Below are 18,433 nucleotides of genomic sequence, written 5' to 3'. Positions count from 1 at the left end.
TGGAGATAAAAGCAGTGTGTACTGAGGCCAAGGCCTTCCTGCTCGGGTTGCTCTGGCTCTGACGCACTCGCTGCCTCCTTACAGCACTTTTCTACAGCCATCTGCTGACTCTACCACGCTACTGCTACTGAGAGACCAGACACGCAGTCAGCAGCCAGCGAAAGCACTGCCGTAACTAACTAGAAAAGCACATACTGTATGAGACTAAAACTCATTACTATTGTTTAGAAGAAGGATGGGGTTTTTGAAATCAGTGACGTATTGTTTTGTGGTATTCGTCGATCAAAACGTTAAAATGTTTAATCCCTATTGCTTTTTAGAAGAGGGATGGGGTTTTTAATCAAACACAGGTCTTAGAGAAACAAGTATTAGAGAACCTTTTTGTAAATGGATTTCAAACCAAGAGGGGACAAAATGGAAATATGAGCAAGGTCCATTTTTTTTGTTCCATGTGTGTGAGACACAAATGCAATGAAATTTGCTTGTGTATTTATGAGGGAAATTCAATTCTGAGGGAAATTTACCTATTCAATTCTCCTCAGAAAGCAATTTGACTCTCCTTTAAAAGGAAAACAATAAAAAAGAAAGTACAAGTGTCACAACAAGACAGAAAGAGAGTGTGAGGACTAATGGTTATTAAGCTAAAGGCTCAGACTCAAGCCCACATACAGCATATACACAAACACACACACGTATCATATTAAAGCAATATGACATGCTTGCATTAAAGTGATTTGCCACAGATAAGGGATTTTCTAAGGCGTAATGCAAAGCATAAACTTATTCACTTATTAAAGTGAAGAATTTAAAGTATTTTATACATAAAGCATATTTATTTATTTATTATGATAGCTGTATTCTTATCTTATACTTAAATACTAAAAAAAATATATAATTTTATAATTTTTTAAATACTATAATTGCTAACACACTGATTGTTTATGACTTGTCTGTTAAGTTGTTTACCAGCAAAAATGATGCCACTTCCAGGAGGATGATGTCATTATGGAACTGGCTTATGTTAGTTAAAGGGATATTCCAAAAGACTAACATGATGGAAAATTATATATAGAGAGGGCATGGGAAAAATGAAGAAACAGCATATTAAAAATTTTAAATCTAAGTCTTAAATATTTTATTCAATATATTAAGAGACACGATAACGGCATGAGAAAGTACTGCCTAGCAGGAATGACTGGCTTTGACTGCTGCTCATTTCATAAGATTTTAGCGGCAGAATGTACCATATTTGCAACAAGATTGAAGGGTTTTCTTCCGAATGAAACGATTAGTACAGAGAGATCCAGTCAATACTCATTTTGAAAACAATAAATGATTGTTGACATATTAAACAAAGACAAATGGCAGGTACAACGTAAAGCCCGTTGTTTGTGCACCCGAGCAAAGCGAACATACTTCAGCATACAATTTCGTTAAACCATTTTACTTCTGGGCAAGAAAGGTCTAATGGTCACGGGAACTGAGTGCCGCTTACTGACATGTCCATTTACATGGAGCAGACCAATTCAGCTGCAGTCTCCTCGGTCCCATTGTGCCCTTTAACCCAATTAAAAAAGCTACAAGTCTGAAATAGTAGCCAAACAGTCTTAAAGCAGTAGTGCATCTCATTTGTTTAGTTTATGACAAAAATATAACTTATAAAAAAAAAAGAAAGAAAGAAAGAAAAAGAAAAAAGTAGTAGTGCTAAGTACATCATACTTGATTCTTTAAATAATCTAAATTATAGGCATCCTTCCAAAAAGCACGTCTGAAACAACTGTCCTCAGACTCATGAGTGAGTCACTAACAAGAGGAAATGAGATGAAAAAGAAATAAGAGAAGCGCTTTTCATGTTTCCAAGAGCCAAATCAGTACTGGACTGTGTTCATAATAATAATAATAATAATAATAATAATATGATTATGAATTTGCAGAGGGAAATGCTGATTTTGCTGTACATATACTGTATAATCATTATTGATTTAGTCCACATTTACTGCTCTAATGTCAACAGAAATTAAAAATATATCTATCATTGAAAAACAAATAAAGAAAGTAGTTGCTAGGAAAATGAGAGTGATGTGTGTGTATAAATAGGAAGGTCTGTGCATTAATCATATCAGCCCTATCAGACTTAAAACCCTTCAACAAACCATGATAAATTACAGCACTGAGAGGGGACTGCAGCATGTACACATTTCTCCCATGATCCTGCAGGGCTGCACATACACACTGTGTGCTCTGTGAGCTCAAGGCAGAGCCGGCAGGACACGTGGTCATCCCTCCACACAGATGTGGTGTTTTTGAGGAAGAAGAAGATCTTTGGGAGAGTCTTCATCAGGAGTGAAGCTGACACCTTTGCTACCCTGGCTTTAAAGACCAGTGAGTGAGCAGGAGGGTTTGAGAGACACTATTAAAATTTAATGAGAAGGCAAGGCAAGCTTTGTTGTATTTTTAATATGGACACAGCAGAGTATAAGGGAATAACAGGTTTCAGTATGAGAGTAAAATTGAAGTGTTGTTTTTTTTGCCTATTGATTTAATATCATCTTCTCGGCTGGAGATGCTGAAATGAACATGAAGGATACACAAAAATTCATTCTAAAGTCAATGTGACTAAATAATTTGCCTTTACGTGAATGAATCAGTTTTATGATTGCCATGGATTGATTAATTAAAAGGTCAATACCAACAATATCCAGAAGCTCAACAGCAATACCATAAGCACACAATACACAGACACAATAACGACCACCCAAAGAAACACAGTAGCATCACTTACCCTGAGCTGGTCCGTATCACAACTCATTGGTTGTCCTGGAATCTGTCAACAGAGACATACAAATTATAGTAACACATTACACACCAAATAAAGCACCTCCCTTCAGTAATTACAAGTCAATCATCGAGAGCGGGCTGAGGGGAGAGAAAATGAGATCTGTCAAAACTGAGGTTTGCAACATGGAACCATGCAAAAGGTGGTGAGATCAGGGAATAAGACAGGCAAGACATCATTCCCATGCTAGAAATGGTACACATAAAAAAAAAATTTTCTTCAAATAATGGGAATGGTATAGAGCAATTGGTTCTCAACTGGTTTTGCTTCAGGACACAGATTTTAGGTTTGCATTCAAGTGGCAACCCAATACAGCACCAGGATTGTACAAAAGTAAACAAACATATCTGTTCTGAAATCAAATTACCAGTGAATTTATATACTGTATATGATAATTTAGGCTGGTCATACACAAAAACCTGTTAAAGGGATAGCTCACCCAAAAATGAAAACTTTGTCATCATCTACTCACCCTGTATTAGTTTCTTTGTTCTGTTGAGATATTTTGATATTTTGAAGAAAAAAAAATATTTTGAACAGTTGACGGAAGCCAATGACTTACATGTATGGACGAAATACTTTAGAAGTCAATGGCTACCGTCAAATATCTGGTTGCTAATATTCTTCTTGTGTACAACAGAAGAAAGAAACTAATACAGGTTTGGGACAACTTGAGGGTGAATAAATGGATGACAATTTTCATTTTTGAATGAACTACCCCTTTAAACACTATTCTGATTTAAAACAATTAATTGTGAAGGTTTAATTCTAGGAAATCTGCAACTTTGGTTGAAATCTGCAGTAGTCGATATAGAGCTTGTCCACTATAACGTATCAATATTTAAATTCTGTGTATGTGTGAATGTATTGAAATATATTAATATTACCATTATCTGCACACCACCAACAATATGCAGTTGAACTGAACTTTAAAACAGAAATCCTGTTGTTACACATAATCACTGAGGTCTGCACAAACTATGTTTATCAAGCAAATGAACACTGCATTTAATGTATTTCTTTTAAATTAGTTTTGTTCATGGATTTTGAGGATGAGGGGATGTCAAGCACCCTGTTCATGTCAGCGTCTACTAACTTCAGAGACAAGAAAGATGTCTTTTCATCAAAATATCATAGAGTTAAACTGGCTGTGCAGCCTTTGATGTTAATAACATTTTTTTTTGCTATATGAACCACATATGATTATACAGTTTGAACAATGCAAACTAATACAATCAGAAGAAATCTGTGACACATTTTGTTTTGTTTTTTCTCACCAGTTGAGAACCACCGCTATAAAGAATCAAGTTGAATTCAATTGAGCAGAGTATTTCTACATGCCTCGATGCACAGAGTTTCTCAAACACTAATCAATCATACCCAACCCTCAAAGAGGAGGGGGGAAGAAAAACATTTCTAATTTTGTTAATGCTTGTTGAGTGCTTGAAAGAGAACTACACAATTAAGAGATTAGGGTCTGGTTACGCTGAGAGGGTTCCTGGATATACCACTAATCTTTCCCTCGTGCCTGCCGTCAATACATCCATAATGCACTGGCCAATCTTCATTTAAGAAATAGAATCTGTGTTACAAACTCTCTCTTCAAATGTAATGATATTAACAGTTCCACTTTCCTCTCAGCCTAAAACACTTAGCTGTTTTTCAAAGTGTGCTCATTTCCCATTAGCCAGGCCACTGAGTGAAGCTGAATAAGATTTTCATCATTTAGCAACTGGACGTAGCTGCAGAAAGACCCTAAAGAGGATTATGACCCACAGATAGAGGGAATAAAGGCCAGGGAAATTGCTTTGATTTGATATGATATGAGAAAAAATGGATGCATTAACCTTGCCACCTCAAAATATCTACTGTACGTATCAAATTAGTAGTAAGACTTCCGCTGACTGTTACTCATTGCATTTTGGCAAACCACTCTTGCCAGTAAAACGTTACGCCTTTTATGGGAAAGTTTATATCATGTGCAAAGTTTTCAATTAATCATAAAATAAATTTAAAGTGCAGGAATGACATCAGGAATTTTTTTAATTGCACAGTTAAAAAAAATGGCTATGAACGTTTTATGAAAATGAATGCTGTTTCCCTGTTAAAAAGAAGAAGAAGAAATAGGGCACCACTAGGTTTTCTTGTAGGGTAGGAATTGTATTATTTAGCGCTGATGACCTTAATGAAGGCTCACTTGTTTTGGTAGTGCTTTCCTTTCAGCCAGCGGCCCCCAGCAGGTCGTTAGGAGAAGCTTCTCAATAGCTCTGGGGCACACAGCATACTTCTGGATTCAGACCGCTGGCATACATTTTTATATACAGTATAGCTCTGTGCTGAAATCTGAAATTCAAACCATTTTTTTCTTCTCTGCTATTTTTAACAAGGACTGACATCTGCTGACATTCATGGTTTGTGTTTTTTATGTTATTATGTCATTATATCATTGTTATGGCTGTCAATCAGTTAAAAATGTAAAGTAATTACATTTGATACAATTAATGACATGGTATGCTGATTATTTCACACCAGTTACGGTATTTTCAATTATCAGTATTTGCTCCCAAATTAAGATTATTTAAGACATACATCGTCTCAGAAAAGTAAATCATTGAACAGACATTACAAAAAGTGGAATAAAAATCTGTTAAAAAATTAAAATTAATTATTCAATATACAAGCAATAATAAATTACTATTATAGTACTCTAACACTATTAGTATATATATATATATATATATATATATATATATTCTACAGTTTTAGTGTTCTAATTTTGGTATTTTTTTATTTTGTTTTTGTAGAAAAATAAGAAACAGAAAATTATTGAAGAGCATTTTACATCAAACGACAGCAATATCATAAAATAGTAATAAAAATAGTAATTCTCTTGTCATGTTGATATTTTGATGTTGTAATTATTTTTATCATATTAATTTATATATAATAGTTAATTAAGTGATAAATTACAATTGACAGAAAATTGCTGCCCACACACACACACACACACACACACACACACACACACACACACACACACACACACACACACACACACGTCTTCCATGTGAGCAATATTATAACTGATTTACATATCTTGTGTGGACTGATATATATATATACAGTACAATATCTAATGTCTGGATATTGTATGAATTAGGGTGAATTAAGAAGTCACACAAAAAGGAACTGATGTATATTCATGTACATAAAGGTAAGGGGATGAGAATAAAAAAAAAATTTATTTAAAGAATGTTATACTTTATAATTATGCTTTATAAACACATATTAACATTAATGTGTTAATCTGACAGTAATAATCATTGTAGGAACTAAATCCTATGTGCTGAAAGGAGTGCGATGGCTCACAGGGTTTAAATTGTTTCAAGTTCCCTTTTCAAAGCTTCTCAGGCCCACGATTCCACAACAGCCACGGCATACTGTGTGGAGATGGCCTCAAACAGCTCCAAATAGGCTCTTGTTCAGTAATGATACTTTCCAGATGAAATCAAGGGGAAAACCAACAATAGTAGCACAAACAGCCCTCCTCCGTATGAAAGGACAAAAGGACTCTCAAAGGGCTTGCTTATCTAATGGTCTGCTTCCCTCCTTTCCACTCAGAATACGCACTCTCTCGCCGACTTGCGTAGAGCACTTGAGAGAGAGAGAGACAGAGATGGAGGGTAATACTGAACTGTTGTGGCACAGAATTGCAGAATGGAGAGGTAAAGAAAGAGGGAGTGAGAGAGATTAGGCCTAACTCTGTCCCTCAATGAGCTCTATAGGTCTTACACATGCAGTGAAAAAAAAGCAGAATGAAAAAATGTCAATAAGTAGCACTCTGCTGAGTACAAGCCTTAGAACACGACCGAGCAGAATGACTTTATTAAGCTGACACAGAAGACTGCACTCAGCCGGACCGATGGATAAAGGGGGAAGAGCGCAAGACAGACAGGAAGAAAGAAAAACAGAAACGAAACAAAGGAAAGTCTACATTGTGCTACGATTGAAAATCAATTCTCTGATAAATCGGTGAAAGCTTCACCAGACCCTCAGAGACAGAATCAGAACAGGTCTGATGGCACAGGTGGCACGCATTCCAACACATGTAATAATATAACATTTGATCTAACAATGCTCATAAAAAAAAAAAAAAAAAAAAAAAAAAAAAAAACTGTTAATTAAAAGTATAACTTTAAATACATACAGTAATACAACAATTTTCTTAATGTATTATAATAAAAATTATAATTTACATGACACACTGTTTCTTGTAAATTAACATCTAGGATCATTTCAAATATTATCAAGGTAGAATAGTATTCTTTTAGAATAATTACATTAACCTTACATTGACTTTGAATATAATTAAAACTAAATCTTTTTGCAAAGTCTTTATATATAATACATCATAAATGTTTTCTGAATGCCCTAAAACAAACATTATAATTTCAAATCGTTTCTTGCAAATTGATGTACACTGTCCTTTGTAAAGGATATCAGGAAATAAATAAATAAATAAACCTATCATATTTAAGATATTGCCATAAAACTAGTTAAATCTTTCATTATTTTAATTATATATATTTTTTAAGAAAATACATTTAATATATAATACAATTCTTTCCAAATGCTACAAAATATTTTATGCACATATGTGTGTACTGTGGTTCATATTGTTTATGATGACATTAAATTCCTTAAAATCAAGATTTACTATAAGTTATTAAAAATTATTTTATAAAGCATTACACCAGTGTTACTTTACTACCATTGAGGTACTATTATAGATTTATTATACTTCTTATTATAATAGAAGTATTTTAATTAATTTATTATTTTTCCATTTTTCATTTTAGTTAGTTTTACAAGTTTTGTTGTGTTTTTGTCTTTTTTTATTTTTTATATGTCTATATAGTTATTTATACACATCAAGTTAGGGAAAATTAAAATGAGACAACTATTTTAATTTTATTTTAATTCAGCCATTGTTTATTTAATTTCCAATATTTATTTGTTTGTTTGTTCATGATATGGTACTATAATAAACCTGCATTACACATATAGGCATCATTGAAAGTGTAACTATATAAACCGACAGCTGAGGCACTTGCAGTACCATTGAACTTGGCAGGAAGCAGAGTCATGAAATCATGACATCCTCCAGGGGATAAAATGTCCATAATAACATATAGCAATCCACTGATGTTAGAATAAAGATATCTCCAAATCTGATGCCTGTAGTTCTCTACACAGTTAAAATACAGCACTTAAAGCTATTCAATTAAAGCTATTGATGTTAGATCAAAGGTAATGCTAATAAAATGCTAATGGAATCTGTATTAGAAAAGCCATTTCAGTCCCTCTAAGCATCAATTAATACATTTCTAAAATGTTTGGCTGGGAGAGAGAGAGCTATAGGTACTGCTAATTTATGCGCTGCTCTAAGGAATAATGAGAAAGGAGGGTGGGTGAAAGAAGTGAGAGCTGAGCCAGCAGAAATTCCCAGTGCTGCAGTAGCTCTACTGAATCCTGCACTTTCACAACACTAAGCTTATCAGAGAGAGTGAAGGGGAAGAGGCAGCCAGATCTAAGCCTTTTAAGACTCTTCATCAATATTAGAATATCTGGACAGGCAGGGCCTTCACACCTCTAGGTGCACGGTACAGACTGCTCTTTTGAGGACAACAGAGAGAAGTCTAGGGTCTGCAGCTGATGTGGCCAAAGCTGTTGAGAGAAAACACGCCTATGGGTGCCTGCAGTTCCTCTGCGCTGGAGGAATGTGACTGAAGCACATCTCTAGAACCTTCTTCTTATAATACAAGGCATTAACCTCCACAGTCATTCAAGGGAAAACATCATCCAAACATTCAGATTAGTGGGCAACAATATACTGTAGGTTTTTCAGTAAACAATATTTGGTTAAATAATTGTATTGAGGTGAAAAAAACAAAACAAAAGGTATGCATGAATGTATGCATCAACTAAGATTTTGTGAGAAAACCCTTCACAACATATTTAAAATTGTTCCTATGCTCCAATATGAATATGACCCAGTAGAGAAATAAATAAATAGACATATAAAAGCTGCTTGGTATTTTACCTTTTCTATAATAAATGCTTAAAACTTCAGCACCTGCTATATATTTGGGTTAATATAGTGAAATAAAACTAAAACTAAAACCATTAAAAAATAATAAATACATTAATAGATTTTCAAATAAAATTAAACCTGAAATAAAAATTTATAATAATTCTATATAGACATTGATAAAAAAACAAAACTAAATATTACAAAAACTATATAAACATTTAAACTGATTCAAAATAGCATAGTGCACTGATACTAAAATAACACTGCAATATATGAATTACATAGAAATATCTAAAAATGAATATATACAGTAATACAGGTCCTTCTCAAAAAATTAGAATATTGTGAAAAAGTTCATTATTTTCCATAATGTAATGATAAAAATTAAACTTTCATATATTTTAGATTCATTGCACACCAACTGAAATATTTCTGGTCTTTTATTGTTTTAATACTGATGATTTTGCCATACAGCTCATGAAAACCCAAAATTCCTATCTCAAAAAATTAGCATATCATGAAAAGGTTCTCTAAACGAGCTATTAACCTAATCATCTGAATCAACTAATTAACTCTAAACACCTGCAAAAGATTCCTGAGGCTTTTAAAAACTCCCAGCCTGGTTCATACTCAAAACCGCAATCATGGGTAAGAGGTTAACCCAGAAGGCCATCATTGACACCCTCAAGCAAGAGAGTAAGACACAGAAAGAAATTTCTGAACGAATAGGCTGTTCCCAGAGTGCTGTATCAAGGCACCTCAGTGGGAAGTCTGTGGGAAGGAAAAAGTGTGGCAAAAAACGCTGCACAACGAGAAGAGGTTACCGGACCCTGAGGAAGATTGTGGAGAAGGACCGATTCCAGACCTTGGGGGACTGAGTCTGGAGTAGAAACATCCAGAGCCACCGTGCACAGGCGTGTGCTTTTGAACCAGAAACAGCGGCAGAAGCGCCTGACCTGGGCTACAGAGAAGCAGCACTGGACTGTTGCTCAGTGGTCCAAAGTTCTTTTTCGGATGAAAGCAAATTTTGCATGTCATTCGGGAAATCAAGGTGCCAGAGTCTGGAGGAAGACTGGGCAGAAGGAAATGCCAAAATGCCTGAAGTCCAGTGTCAAGTACCCACAGTCAGTGATGGTCTGGGGTGCCATGTCAGCTGCTGGTGTTGGTCCACTGTGTTTTATCAAGGGCAGGGTCAATGCAGCTAGCTATCAGGAGATTTTGGAGCACTTCATGCTTCCATCTGCTGAAAAGCTTTATGGAGATGAAGATTTTCGTTTTTCAGCACGACCTGGCACCTGCTCACACAGTGCCAAAACCACTGGTAAATGGTTTACTGACCATGGTATTACTGTGCTCAATTGGCCTGCTAACTCTCCTGACCTGAACCCCATAGAGAATCTGTGGGATATTGTGAAGAGAAAGTTGAGAGACGCAAGACCCAACACTCTGGATGAGCTTAAGGCCGCTATCGAAGCATCCTGGGCCTCCATAACACCTCAGCAGTGCCACAGGCTGATTGCCTCCATGCCACGCCGCACTGAAGCAGTCATTTCTGCAAAAGGATTCCTGACCAAGTATTGAGTGCATAACTGAACATAATTATTTGAAGGTTGACTTTTTTGTATTTAAAAACACTTTTCTTTTATTGGTCGGATGAAATATGCTAATTTTTTGAGATAGGAATTTTTTGGGTTTTCATGAGCTGTATGCCAAAATCATCAGTATTAAAACAATAAAAGACCTGAAATATTTCAGTTGCTGCATGTGCAATGAATCTAAAATATATGAAAGTTTAATTTTTATCATTACATTATGGAAAATAATGAACTTTTTCACAATATGCTAATTTTTTGAGAAGGACCTGTAAATAATTAAAATATCTAAATAAAATCCAAATTGTTATAATAAATATGTAGATATTTTCTCTTTGAATTTATTGCAAAAATAGTAATGGCAAAAACACACACACACACACACACACACACACACACACACACACACACACACACACACACACACACACACACACACACACACACACACACACACACACACACACACAAAACAACATGGCTAAATGAATCCACCCTCCTACTTCATATATTCCATTTTTCTACATTATTAAAGATTAAAGAGAACAGAATGTAGTAATTGAGATAGAACTTAAATTATGAATCATAAAAGAGGTGATTATTTAAGTAACATCAAACACTAAGTTACAAATGGTGCTTCCTCATTGTCAATCCAAACTTGCACAGAAGCAAGGATTCTCTCTCACAATATTGAGTTTGGGGCTTAAAAGCAAAATGATGCTGTCAATACAACAGGCAGTGTTTAAAAAAAAGAGGCTGCATTCAGCACTCATTAATCCATAAACCTTCATCAGCCCAGGCCACAGGTTCACATAGCCTTCCCTGACACTGCCTCAAAAGAGATCACACTCGCTGATGGATCCTGCTTTGTTCTTGCTGATCCACCACAATTAGCCCAACTCTTCTTCTAGGCTCAGTTTGAACAAAATGGCAAAAAAGAGGCCAGTTTAATCGCTGCTACCCTCCCCCCAAACACATCCCCACACGCTAGCCTAGCACAGAAACATAGCTGGGACTTCTGGGACCTCAAATGATCCCTCTCATCAATTGAGCAATGTTCTCTATGTATACAGCTGTTAAACTGCATGGCTGGTATGCTGAGGTCAATACCAATCCAACAAACTGCACATGCAGTTGCTGGATTTTTTTTTTGAGGAGAAAGGACATCTTTTGTTTCTGAATGATTTTCCACATTATATGTTTCTCCTGTCACTGCTTGCTACAGGGGAGATGGGATAATAATACCACATTGCTCATTGATTTAGAAAATGTTTAGCTTAAAGGTTTGCAATTTTACCTTAACAACTTCAGAAATATTAGAACTAAATAGCTCTTGTAAACTACAGCAAAAGTACAACCAAAAAAGAAAAAGAAAAAAGAAGCTCTATAATGTGACTAATTACATTTAATGTGTACATATCAAATTTACAAATTAATATGACACCCTGAAATACTTGGCATATCCTAAAATAATAAAACTATCTAGATCTATCTATCTATCTATCTAACATATTGTGCATACACACGTGTAAAAATATCTGTGTCATGCCTGCTCTCCCCAACTTTATAGATATGGTAATGGGGAAATGTTCACTTTTATTTTCTCCTTTTGTTAGAGGAGGTTTCTTTAAAAAACGGAACAGGATTTCTTTCTTTAAAAAATATGAAAGAGATGAATGCAGCATTGTCTCCCAAAGATCAGGCAACGGGACCAAATTCATTCTAATATGCAGGGCAACCTTTGTCCCCATTTTGGATCATACTCTGATGTTTAATTGAGGCTCTGATCCCCCAAACACTTCAAGGGGGGCTTGGGAATTAGAGTCGCCCTCCCTGTGCCTGTTCCCCTCACTCCACACGGCTCCAGATACTTTATTTTGACAGGCTGAGCAGAGAAATACCAGCACAGAATACATCAAGTTCTCAATTATTGGATTATTTCGAAGTGATATCATTACCACAGAACATTCTCTCCAATCATTGATTGCATTTTTCAATTTATTTCACGATTAATGCAAGTAGCCTGACCGAACAATTGTCTGATGAGTTCTGGAAGCCCATCAATATATTCTCCTGGCCCACATGAGCCGTCTGTGTGTTTTATAGCTCAGGCAAAACATTTCTCATCCCTCCTGTCTCATGTCTCTCAATTATTCTAAAGGACTACCAATCTCATCTCGCAGGTAGATAGACCATGTGAATGAGAATTACAATTTTGAATGCAAATACTGCGAACTGAATGCTATTTTATCACATGTCAGGGAAAGCTGCTTTGGGGAATGCTAATGTCTTGTGGCCATGCTAGCAGCTCTCTTTCACAAGTGCCTTTATCAAACAGTTTTTTTTCCTGTGTGTGTGTGTGTGTATACCTCTGGAAATCATTTTAGTTAATTTTCTATGAGCACAATTTCACAATTAAAGAAACACGGGGTGGGTGTCATATAATTTTTACTGGTTTCAGCGAATGCTGTAAATTTTTTGACTGTGTGGCAGTTTATTAGGAAATATTCCACACTCGTTTCTTTAAATTGAAATATTTCAACAAAACAGATTTTCTTGAGAATACTGTTTTAATTAGCTAATTTACAGTACAGTGAAATTTCTTAAAATAAATACAGTACAGTACTGTATTCAGTTTTTTTTTCTTTTTTTTCAAAGAAATCATTTTATTCATAGAGGAAACTGAAAAAAGTTTATTATGTTGAATTTTATTATTTTTTTTTTTTTTTATATTTTGTTTGATTTTCTTTTGAACTAAATCTTAAGTGCATGCAATACAGTTTTCTGATATTTAATTCTTGATTAGGATGGTTCTGCTTTGTCAGAATGGTATTATTTAGTAACAGGGTTTTCCTCATTGATGGCTACAGGTGCTAATTACAATGGTAAATCATTTATGCAGAGGCAGACAAATGGATGGCAGGGCACTGAGGGGCTGGCAGAAAGGTCTCAGTTACAAACGGTGTGAGATAAATCATCTGCTCGCCATTTTCACACACATCATGCAATTATGCACTCAACACGTGAAATCTGCTTAATCTAGTTCATTTATGTGATACATCGCAGAAACAACATCTCAATGAATGAACAAGCAGTCCCATGGCGTGGTCAGTGTCAGCATCTTGCAGAGTCTTTTGCAACTCTGTATCGAATGTGATGCCTATAATGCAGTGAATAATTATTCTATATGGACTACTATAGTGTTAGCAGGCAACCGGCGAGCTCAGGCACACACCCCTCCCATAACTCAGACTAGAACAGCTTTCCGGAGGAAAGAAAAACTGCTGCTAGTGCACAGCTTGGAGACTTCAGGATTTATTTGCCATTTTCTCCATCAATTATCCCATGTTTGTCGCCATCCAATATACATGGATTGTGCCAAACTTTTAAAATGATTGGGATGGCACAGTACCATCAAAGTCACTAAGAAACCATCCAAAATGCACTAAGCCTCAGAGCCAGAAGAGGTCAGTGCTAAAGACCCTGTCAAAGCATCTGAGCTATTTACAACTTAAACCGGATGAAACAATAATGATTTCAGAATTGGGTGTGACTTAAATACTGCTTTCATTCATTTTCGCTATTTGTCAGTGGTACTTTTTAATTACAATACACATTCAACTTTCTTTATAACTTTCCTCATATTCATTATGATCGTAACATTTAATCACTGCTTTAATGTGTTCATTGTTTCTGCTTGAATGAATACATGACACTAACTAACTGGATGATCTGTATCATCTTAGAACTGTACTTTTCTATGAACATTATGTTGATGTAACATATTACTCTAGTTTTAACAGAAACATGCATTTTTGGTTAAGCTGCTTTGAAATGTATTGTGAAAAAAAGCGCTTAACAAATAATTGAACTGAACTGAACTTGAAAACACTTATCTACATACATTAAGAAATTGGTGCAGGATTTACTTCGAAACTATTTTCTCTCAGAAACTGCTAGTAAATTTCACAAACAATTACAAGGAAACAGCAAGTAAAACATTGAATTAAAAGTAAAATTTTGAAGTACAAATTATCTAAATAGTCCATTCTTGTAAAGCACACTCAATTAATCTTGCTCAAGGGCACCTCAATCATGGTACTGCTGGCCCGAGACTCGAACCCACAACCTTAGGGTTAGTAGTCAAACTCTCTAACCACTAGGCCACGACTTGCCCTTGGTTTTACCACTTTGGGACTAAAAGATAATTTACTATAAAGCTGCTTTAAAACAGTAGTAAAATGCATTACAAATGAAAAATAAAAAGCTACAAATAAAAGTAACACCATCTCTAATGAAGTAATGCTGGAAAACTATCATTGGATGTGAGTGCACCATCTAAGAAATCCTAACCACCCTCTCACTTTCCAGCTCCAATGCTTCCATTCATTTATGCATATAAGACAAAGAGGAATGCTTCTCAAGAAGAACCCTTGATTAAAAGAGGAAGCAGAAATAATGATTAGTTGGGGTTTGGTCAGTGGCAAGTGATTTAGATGTTTACAAAGGTGTCCACAGCAGCCAAATATGCGATCACTTACAAACACAGATAGAAAGTGCTTTCCCGGAAAGAGTAATTTCATAGCACTCATTTATTCATTACATCAATAGCAACCTCTTAAGTGCATCCAAAGCTTTTTAGGCCAAGCAATGAATTGCACTGGCAGTCACATGGCATCAGCATCGTTCAGTAATTCTGCCGGGTTACTGTGAGCCGCGGTCAAACACGAGCAAGGCTACTGAGAATGGTGCCACAGTTTCACTCCCAGCCAATGAGCACAGGCCGTAACTTATGGAGCAATGTGCATGGCATTTGGAATGGATTGGAGGAAAGGAGTATTAACATTTCGTGATGCATTTCCTGCCATGAGTTCACCAGTGCACATGCTCACTCACTCAAACTCATACACCCACACTGTGATGCACAATAATGTTGATGCAAGCCTTGGGTTTCAGGAAAGTGTTACATGGCTGAGCCTCATCCTCTCCGGAGGCAACTTTGCAGAGCCACAAGTTCAGCCATTGAGGCCCGCTGTCATGCTTGAGAGGGAAAATCAAGAAACATGTGGATCTCCCTACGCCCCTCTCCCCTTTTTACTCCTGGAAATCCCACTTAAGAGAAACCACCGTAAAAGACTCAATTTACTCTTAAAGGTCAAATATCCAGTCACCACTGAGGAGGCTAATTAAGTGGCCTTCAAAGCTCTCCGAGTCCATCTGAATAGATAATATAACTAATTTGATACGGGAGCTCCTTTGCACATGGAAAAAAAAAATCCCTGCTAGTTTGCATGCTGCTGACATTAAGTGTTCTCAATGGAATGAATCTTATGTCAAGCAAACATAATTTTCATTCTGTCTGCCATTAGAGATTTCTATCAGAAACAAAACTAAGAAATTGTATTTTAAAAAGCAGAATTAGTTATTTACTGGCATGGAGTTAGAGCTGCCTACACATACTGTACAACAAAGATAAAAAAGGAATAATTAGGAAGGTCCTTAGAGTAATTTCAATCTGAAGAACCATTGATCCACAACATAAATCCATGCAGGCCTGCCATCTCTTCACACATTCTATGTAGGGGTAATAAATAATACTAATAATTTTTTTTAGTTGTTATAGTTTATTAGAAAAAAAATGTTGTAGGGTGGTGAGATAAACATATCAAAATACTTAAATGAACTTAAATGGAACCCTTGGAATCTTCTTGGAATAATTTTTGAAGTGGCTCATTTCTGAATGAACCAGTTCACTAAAATGAATCAAATAAACATAAACAAATATGGCAGGGCAATAGATTTTCTGTGAGCATTTGAACACTTGTTTTAATTGTCTAGAATTTTGTTACGCTTAAAAACTAGCATTTTGTAAATACTTTTACCACTTCAGTTACCATTTTACCATTTCAGTATTATTTAAATACTATTACAGCAATTTAGTAACATTTTGCATTAGCTTTTATTTTGAATTAGCTTTTATTATTTATTCATTTTCATTTTAGTTAAAGTTTTAGTATATAAAATAATATCTAAATGTTTATATTCAGCTTTAGTTTTTATTTTATACAGTTTTAGTAGCCTAATTTGAGTACTTTAACAAACATATTTGCAATACAAGATTACAAGAACAAGCTTTTTGGCATGCCAAGTAGCATGTGAATTAAATTTTTACTTGGTTTTGAACAGCTGCGTTATTGTCATACTGAAAAATGCAGTTAGCTACTTTTAGTTAGCTACAGTAACTCTCCAACACTACACTCTGCATTACACCACCACCTTTAGCTCCTGGCTAGCATTTGCCGCAGCGCACTGAAATTCTCAGTGAAGACGTCCTCCCTCTAAAGCAGCATTCTTTCCACCTCTCACCACCCCACACTGCTCTTTAGTGTCCGGATTGTCCACACTGCCATCTGGCTGACCGACCAGAGCCTGTCTCCTGCGGTGGGAGTGCAGGTCTTCCCTGGGCCGTAGGGGCTCAATTAACTGCAGAACAATGGTCGCACTTCTGCCTCCCGCAGCAAAGCTGCCAGAGCAGGAATGTGGGCTCTTTAATCTCTCTACCCTGGGCAGGCATTTCAGCTGCTGCAGCCTCCAGGACCCACGCATGCACCTCCAGATAATACGCAATGCATGATATTACACATTCAAATCCATGTGGGTTGCACTGAGGGAATTCTTGTAAAACATGCCAGCTGTCTATGCACAAACCAGAGGCTTGAATCTGCTATTTAAAATCAAAGATGAATATTGACTCTGTTGATCTTAAACATAGAATCTTAAACATAAATACAGTGGGGGATACTTCACCGAATAGTGCGTGATTACAGTGAAGACAAAGGGCTTTGCTTTTTTTGTGTCATAAAATGCACGACATAAGGAATTGTGGTTAATTAAAGGAATATTTGCTGATGCCATATATTTTCTGAGAAGGCTCGCTTTCTGCTACATTTGCGCTGGCAGATGATGTCATAAAGAACATGTGTGGTGCTGGCAGGTGATGTCATAAAGAGCCTGTGTGATGGGTTGAAGTAGGTGTCAGCTTTTTTTGCTGGTAGGAGTCTTAGAAAGTGCTTTCTTACAAGACTGCAAGTCTGTTTCTGGACACAAACACAAATGCTTGGATCTGGAAGGCAGAAAAACTCTCGCTCCGTGCCTGGCATTGCTATTAGAATGCTAATATATATTTAATAGCTCACAAAATCCTCCCTGCATCCACAGTTGTGGAAGTCACTGGTCACTTTTAGTCACATCAGCAATGATCTCCACACCTGAGATGTACAATGCAGTCAGGGTGAGGGGTAAGCAGATCACACAGATGTCTTCAGATTTTGCCCGCTTTCTCCACCATAAAATTCTCCTGCTTTTTTATACCAAGAAATAAATACCATGGGAAGGGCCAGTTGTTGTTCAACCATTGGCTGTAGCCAGCGTTCAATCACCTATAAAGAACATCTCCATAAAAAAAAAGTCAGCCTCGTCACATCCATCCTCATCTCGGTAATGGCAATTTCATCTCCACACCTTGCTTTCTTTAATGTTTCCCATCATAAAACCCCATTCAGCGTGTGAGAACTCCTGAAGCGGCATAAAGCTAACATGATGGTGGGCCGAATGCGCGTGTGACCCTAATTAAGAATTGAAAATTACCACCCCATTCCTGCTTGTGCATGTCCAATAATACTTAATATTCCATAAAAGGAGCTCCACATGACTTCCCGTCACCCCTGCACCCTCATGATGTATGTCATCCTGCTTTTTATTTAAGAAGTCAATATACCATTGTACGACAGCAGACATTTCTGACACAAATTATGTTCACTGCTGGATGAGCCGCTCTTTTTCAATTCTTTATTGATTGTACCAGCTCATAAAAAAGAACAGAGAGGTGTAGGCGGTAGAAATTGGAGGGTG

The 18,433-nt window shown here is 36.2% G+C and overlaps 1 protein-coding gene across 5 annotated transcripts in view; it reads right to left on the bottom strand.

The window, feature by feature from the left end:
* The window catches only part of LOC109059809 (RNA binding protein fox-1 homolog 1), a 234,599-nt gene that overhangs the window by 151,982 nt on the left and 64,184 nt on the right, over nucleotides 1-18,433 (bottom strand). For 4 of the 5 annotated variants that reach the window (XM_042725691.1, XM_042725665.1, XM_042725654.1 and 1 more), the window contains exon 2: nucleotides 2,783-2,824. The exons of the other annotated variant lie outside the window; for it this stretch is intronic. In XM_042725691.1, coding sequence (XP_042581625.1) covers nucleotides 2,783-2,824 — 42 coding nt within the window. The remainder of the gene's footprint in view (nucleotides 1-2,782; nucleotides 2,825-18,433) is intronic. 5 annotated transcript variants of the gene reach the window in all.

Source organism: Cyprinus carpio, chromosome A3, assembly GCF_018340385.1.
Source record: "Cyprinus carpio isolate SPL01 chromosome A3, ASM1834038v1, whole genome shotgun sequence".
In the NCBI taxonomy this organism is placed as follows: Eukaryota; Metazoa; Chordata; class Actinopteri; order Cypriniformes; family Cyprinidae; genus Cyprinus; species Cyprinus carpio.
This window is presented reverse-complemented; position numbering and strand designations above follow the sequence as displayed.